The sequence below is a fragment of the Monopterus albus genome, unplaced genomic scaffold, assembly GCF_001952655.1.
Source record: "Monopterus albus unplaced genomic scaffold, M_albus_1.0 scaffold17.1, whole genome shotgun sequence".
NCBI lineage: Eukaryota > Metazoa > Chordata > Actinopteri > Synbranchiformes > Synbranchidae > Monopterus > Monopterus albus.
This window is the reverse complement of record NW_018127897.1, coordinates 4002872-4010243: the sequence shown is the minus strand read 5'-3', so window position 1 is coordinate 4010243 and position 7372 is coordinate 4002872. Positions and strand designations below refer to the sequence as shown.

General features: G+C 39.9%; 1 protein-coding gene across 1 annotated transcript in view; it reads right to left on the bottom strand.

Moving 5' to 3' along the window:
* The window catches only part of pepd (peptidase D), a 17033-nt gene extending 10304 nt beyond the window's left edge, over window positions 1-6729 (bottom strand). The window contains exons 1-4 of the mRNA XM_020592479.1: window positions 6661-6729; window positions 3208-3391; window positions 2637-2764; window positions 1835-1898 (exon numbers count right to left, since the gene is read on the bottom strand). Of these exons, the coding sequence (XP_020448135.1) occupies window positions 1835-1898; window positions 2637-2764; window positions 3208-3391; window positions 6661-6677 (393 nt within the window). The 5' untranslated portion in view covers window positions 6678-6729. The remainder of the gene's footprint in view (window positions 1-1834; window positions 1899-2636; window positions 2765-3207; window positions 3392-6660) is intronic.
* Window positions 6730-7372: the final 643 nt, after the last annotated feature.

The following is a 7372-nucleotide window of genomic DNA, read 5'->3' as shown; positions in this document are numbered from 1 at the left end:
ACACACACACACACACACACACACACACACACACACACACACACACACACACCCTCCTTTTACCTTCCCCGAAGCAGCAGTGCAGTCTAACCGATGTACAGGGTGAGTCTCTAGCTGAATCGCGGAATCTGGGACTCTGTCAGAAAGCCAAGTCTCAGTGAGAACTAGAGCACAGCATTCTCTGATTTCCAGTTGTCATCCTAGCCCTGAGCTTGTCTAGTTTGTTTTCCAGAGACTGTACGTTAGCTAAGAAGGCTGGGTAGTGGCGGTCGGGTAGCGCAAGCTTTTAGCCTAGCATGGAGCCCTCCCCTCTTGCCCCGTCTGTGTCTCTGTCTCCGGATTGCTGTCCTGGGTTCAGCCTGCTCACTCGTGCTCGGTGCCTCAGGGCCTTCCTGGGGGTGATGGTGGTGGTCGTCGTTGTTGTTGCTGCATGAGCGGACAATGATTTGTAGCTCCGGTGGTATGAAACCAGTTTCCAAACCAATTCCCCATGGCTGTGTGAGTTGGCAATACCCAGCAATGCCTGTCTGTTCTATGCTAGCAGTGCATGACGTTTAGGCATTGCAGAAAGAGCAAAAAAACAAACAAACAAAAAAAACAAACAAACAAAAAAAAAAGCTAAAACAAGAAATATTGTTCTCTTTTATGCAACTCAATGCTGAACACCAGCAACTGCTGTATTTATCTATGTGACAAAATATTAGTTAAAAAAGTTATTGCATGAATTCATGTTTTCTAATGTTACACTGCAGGGTAGCACTGATATTGCTTAATGGAAGAACTGACTGATAATTAGTAATAAGTAATAATCTGTGTCTTAATCTGTGACTAATTAAACCCAACACCTCAGGCAGGTGGGAAGATATAAAAATACCTAAATAATAAGAGCAGGATGAGTCATCAAAAGGTTACAGTATTAAAAAAAAAGTTAAATTATGTGAGATTGTTATTATTATTATTATTATTATTATTATAGACATCAGTTGGTCAGTGAAAGCTGTTGCATTATAGTGTGAATAGTATTTTCGTTTGTCAACATGCACACGTCCAGAAGCACTCTGGAGCTCTCAGCCTACCACTATAGCTCCCCTGGGAATCATTTGTCAACACCAATATACATGACTGTTTTCCCAAACTCTCAAAACAGGCAGAGTGGGGGTGCAGGTCACAAACTTAAAATAAAATTCAATCTCAAGGTCCCCTGAAAATATTCATGGTTGAACTCTTTTAGAGGTGTGTGCACTGGTTGACTGTCATCTAAAATGAATTATTGCTTTGATGCTCCATGTGCTTTTGTATGAGCCCAACTACTCTCCACATTTGGTCAATCACTGATGTCATGGACTCTCTTGCACAAATGTATACATGTGTCCCAAACATTAAATTACATGCAAACACAAGAGGCCTCAAATTTTCTGTGCATGCTCATTTCTATTTTACTCTGAGTAACACATTTAGCTGAGCAGATGTAAATGATGCAAAGCCTTGCTACAGTATGTACTGAAAGTGTATGCAATTTCACATTGTGCTGTAGAAGGTCCTAGTGCAAACCTAATAACAGCCCTACTATCTGATGCCACCAACATTATTTCCTGCCTGGAGGCTCAAATAAAAGAATGATGACTTTCACCTTTAAAAACAAACAGTCTGTGGAGCCTTTTCTTTAACTTCATAGCTGAGCAACTTAACCACAAGGTTCAGTTACTGCACAGAAAAAAAGGTCTCTCTCTCTCTCTCTCTCTCTCTCTCTCACACACACACACACACACACACAAACACACAAACACACACACACAAACACAGAGGCTGTAAAGGCGAACACAGACGGACTTACATCACAGGCATAATGCACCTCATCAATGGCATACTTCTCCTTGAAGTGCTCCTTAGGAAAAATCCTGTCAACAGATGCAAAACATACAAAACTCAAAAACAGTGAATCTGTAAAATCATAACAAGCAGGTTATGTCCCAATTTGGGAAAACACTAACGGAACTGAAACACTTCAGGCAAAGGCCAGAAAGAAAAAGCAAATCCAGTGAAGGACCTTGTACATTAATGTGCTGATCAAGTGACTTATGAGTGAAAAGGATTTTTGTACAAGTCAAATGACAAAGCATGAGGTTTATAGATCCGGAAAAGGAAACCATGTGACATGACCAAGAGCATGCAGGTTATTTCCAGATCATTATGTCCGGTGGTTTTACTAACACTGTATGCAAGCTTTGTTTTATTCCACAACCTGTCCCCACAAATTAGCCTAATGTAGCTAGCTTGTTGTTTTTAAAGAAAGCAGCCACATGAGGAAATTATGTTTGCTCATTTCTAATTTCATATCAGTTTAAATTAATTTTTTTTAAAAAGAGGATTAATTATAAAAAAAAAAAGATCAATAGATAGATCTTTAAAAAAATACATCTTGTAATTTACTGTAGTCTGTGTGCTAGAAATACTAGAGCAAGCTTTTGTATCAGTGAGGTCAAACATGTCAGTAAAGTTGTTTTATATAAACAAGATTGAAATACTTTGTGGTACAAGGCTTTGTCAGGCCTTTTTTAAAGTTACAATCTCACAACTATGCTCCAGCTGGTCAAGATTGTTGGCCATGTACACAGCTCTTTTTAAGCATGACTCACTCTCCCATCCAAGTAGCGTAGCTTTCAGGCAGTTTGGGAACAAAAAGGATGGATTTCCCTGAGTCCACATCAATGGCTCCATAACAGTCAGGTTCAGTTACTCCAAACGTCCAGTGGAAGAAAGACTCCTACAGAATTGAAAGAATAAGCCAGGATATTAGTGAGGGAGAATATAAGAGTCAAGTAGAAGAAAGGAGGAAGTTAGCTAAATCTGGTCAGATTATTACATAAGAACTGAGATGTTGTCCATGATTCGGCTAGCTGGGGCAGAAGATGTGAATTCAGAGCTCTTAAACAAAAAAACCTTCAATGCACCCAATGTTTTCAAATCAGTTCTAGTCACAAGCTTAGTCGAGAGTACTGAAAAAAACTGACATGAAAAACAAGTCACTTCTTTGCAAGGTGGCTGGTCTACTCATTTCTGACAGAGTGAGAAGAGAAGGAGTGTGGAACTTTGAAGGCATGCCTTCTGAGTGCTCTTCTTTAGGGACTAAGTAACAAGCAACAGAAGACCTTGCAGCCACCTCAGCCTCAGTTCAGCAAAAATTTCAGTCAACTAAAGACCACCTACCTGCCTGAAAAGGAGGTCTGTGTCCGTGCAGTACCTCTGCCTCTGCTCTCCTCCCTGCAGCACCACCACCGACTGCGGCACTAATCCATCCTTGGCTTTCAGTTCTTTGCACAGTCGTCTACGGTTCTCAGCAAATAGGGCAGCAGAGACCCTCAGGGTGTCATTACCAAGCCAGTAGACAGGCCTAAAGAGACAAGGAGATTGCAGATAGGGTGGCTCAGTGTGGAGTAGCAGTTGGACTCTCAAATGGGCTCTGGTCTTAGACTGAGACTGCTGTCCTAAGGTGCAGCAGCCTACAACATCATTGTCTACTGTCCCTACCATCATTCAAAAATTCTCTGATACTCTAGTCCAGAGCATTCATTTAGTGCTAAAGAGAAGATTAGGGCCTTGAACCGAGCCTTCGTGTCTAGGCTTGTATCAATCAGAGAATGTGACATCACTGAGAATGTTTGAAGCTTCATTTATCCCGAGCATGGGAACATTTGGATTTAATTTCTAGATAAATCATATGCATAATACACCGTCATCACTTGTAATCCTTATTTTCCCCATTTTCTGAGCCTTTAAAATGGTTAGTTTCCCACTTCCCTGCCCAGTTTCACAAGCATATTCACCACACACAGACTGAACAAATATTGTGTATCAACGGTTAGTTCCATTTTCCCCTCTTCCCTTGTCTACATGGTCCCAGAAACACATTCACTGTGTTCACATGCACTTTGACAGCTTTACAGAATAAGAACATTCAAGTCATTGTACTGGAGAGACATTCCTCATATTACTGTAGGTAAAAATATACACACTTACATGTAGTCACTCACCTGTGAAATATTTAAGTCATTGATTCACTCACTGTTACAAAGAGAAGCAATGATATTACAAGCAATGTGGGAATTCAACCCACATTTCACACATTATGATGATGCTATCGGTTGTTTTTCCTATTGAAACATAAACAACACTTCAAATATTATGAAGACTGCTGTGAAAATTGAAAATTAGTTTTGATAGCAAATTGTAAGCTCAAATTTAGAAGAAACATGTTTCTACTGAGCAGGAAGAGGAGGTCTTATGTTTCTAGTTCTGTCTGGAGGTTAATTCCAAGGATTTTGTCAGTAGATTAGGGCTGGAGAGGTGGGTGAACCACAACTCAGTCTGCCCCCGGAAAGAATTAAGACACAGATATAGACAGATTGACAGCCTTGTCACTGGGAGGTATTACAGGCTATAAAGCATGCTATCTGGCCATGGCCTTACTGATAACAAACAACATATCTGATACAGTCTGGATAGTACCAAAGGTTAATCCATAACCTCACAGTATTTTATGGTTCAAGGATTGCTCTATCAGTCATAGCTGGCAGAGTTCACAGATATAACTGTGTATCTGTGAGGACAGATCAGGCTCAGTAATGTGGTAAATGATGTTGTTCTTGAAGGGGTTAGACCAGTGGTTCTCAAACATTTTTTATCATTCCCCACTGAAGAGGGTGGGTGAATTTTCAAGCCCCACTTGTCAAAAAATTTTAACGAAATTGGCCAATTTTAAAATTTCAAATTGATTGAAATATCAAATAACACTAAGTTGAAAACAGATAAAATATAAGTGCAACTGTATTGTTTGACAGGGGGATAGTTCTCAGTTTTGCAGCACTTGTCTGATCCAGCATAATCGACACCATGTCTACAGTTACAGGGAGAATGAGCTGCTCAGCAATTGACTGGGATGTGTTGTCTCTAAATGTCTTCTTAATTTGTTGGGTCTCATGCTGTCTGCTGCCAGTGGTTTAATACACAGGACACACATGGGTCCCTCCTCTGCCCCCACCACTCCCACCGTGAATCCAAGCACACAATGGGCTTCATCATATTTTCTGTTCGTCTGGCTTTTTGGTTGATAAGGCTACTGCCTGTCGTTTGTCTGCTTGCGTTGAATCGCCTGCTTTTTTTGTGGTCCATGTAACACATTTATCCATTTACATTATTATACCTACTACGTACACTATGGGCCCTCTGTGTGAACGTTTCATTATATTGTTGCGCGGCAGTTAACATGCCGACGTTAAACCGTTATTGTTGCACTATGGTTCCACTTTTTTCTCCCGGGCCCCGAAATGATGTTATTTGAATTTACTTGTATTAATAACCCATTTCTAATTTTCTCCGTTCATTGCGCCCCATCTGTCATGTCTTTATTCCCCACTAGTGGGGCGCACCCCACACTTTGAGAACCACGGGATTAGACAAACACAAATTCAACTGCAATCCCAAAACCCCACCTTGCAAAAGCTGAAGAAAAAAAATGGTGCATAATATCTGTGTTTCTTAAAACTGTCAGTGAAGTACTGATTAATCTAATTTAATTCGTAAGGAATTAGTCTCTGCTGCACTGGGTTGCATAATATCATAAAGTATGCCTGTTGTTTACTCCAGTCTCTGCAATCTGTGAAAATGCAATCACTGGCAGAAATGTCTGCTCACTGCTGACATTTTTATGATGATCACAGCAGTCACGTCTGGTTTTATCTAGGCTAATGATCACAAGATGTTAGTCTGGGTTGCACTGTGACCACAGGACAATGCAGCTTGTTCCAAATGATTGGTTCTAATTGATCACAAGATAATTATTTCATGGCTGTGAAATAACTACTGAATGTGATGATGACAGCAAGAAAATATTATTCCATCGGTACCCCCCCTTGGCTGCTATAATAAATAATAATAATAATAATAATAATAATTTTCAGTAAGGTAATTCACCAGGTCAGTGGTTCACAAGCTGAGGGGCCCCCATTGGACTCCATAATAATTTTGAAGGCTCACAAAAACGATTAGGTCTAAAAAAGAATAATGATATCTGTTGTCCAGTATGATGTGTCTTACGAATTACTGTATAGTTTCACCTCTCCGGACCTTTACAAACGTCCAAAAAACTGTCTGAGGGAAAATATAATCAGCCTTTCGCTGAAATGTCCACAATGATGAGGGAGCACAAGTAGACTGCCTTGCAAAAAGGTTGGTTGGGAACCACTGGTTTTGTCAGTATTCTCAGTAATTCCAGTCTCACACTACATAAATATTATACTGCAGGAAGTGAAGAAAGCGAAAGGAAGCTAAAATTCCGAGCAGTTGAATTTCTTCTACTAAACGCAGCCGTAAGTGTGCTACCTCCCGTTTTAGCACTGGGAAAGTTAAGGTTAACTGCAGGCTTATGAATCACAACTTGAAGATATTATTAGCTGTGCAGGTTGACAGAGTAGTAAGTTGGTATAGTTGCCTGACCCCTGCTTTATTATTAAACGCCCTCGGTTCGCAAAACGACATTTATATCTTGCGGTGATCTGACAGTAAAGGCTGAAACGCGTCTATGAATTGTTTGACCTAAAATAAATATACATATGAATGTTTTTCCTATCAAAGTAATTTTATAAAGCAGATAACTCGACTCACTGTGGTGCTTCGGCCATGATGATGCACTGATCCAGTCTGTCACATGCTGGCAGCAGTCACGTGACTTTTGTACGGTGTGGCGTTGTGCTGCATTTGAACCTTTAGGAAATATCAGTTTCGACAGTGAAGTTACAGTCATGATAAAACAAATTTAAAACATGTAAAACTAGAAGCTAAAAGAAAGAAATTGTCAAAACGATGCTGGTCCAAAGCAGGATTACTATTGAACATGGGTAAAATTCTTCACCCACGAAATTACACATTATTCCACTCCACTGTAGTTGCCAGTGCTGAAGGGATGACAATGGCTGTATGGCGTGTCCTTACATCACAACACAATACAACATGGGAGCAACAAATGTACTATACAAACAACTGTGTAAAATATCAGCTATCAAACATTCAGAACTATAAGTGCAAAATACAGTTTTTTATGTGGTTTTGTCACATATTTTTGAGTACATCAGTTTTTCTTTTTGCAGTCATGCTGTTCACTAAGTCATCACTTGTGTATGAACACAAACATTCATGTAGGTACTGTCAACCAAGGGCTACAATGGTTTAATGTGTAAAGATAGTTGAGGTGTTAAATAAATGTAGCTAAAACCATTTCAGTGTTTTTTTTTAATATATAAAGGGCTATAATGTACAGAGTTATTAGAATTATACATCTACACATAGGCCTACAGCTCTAGCTTTATTACAGTTTACT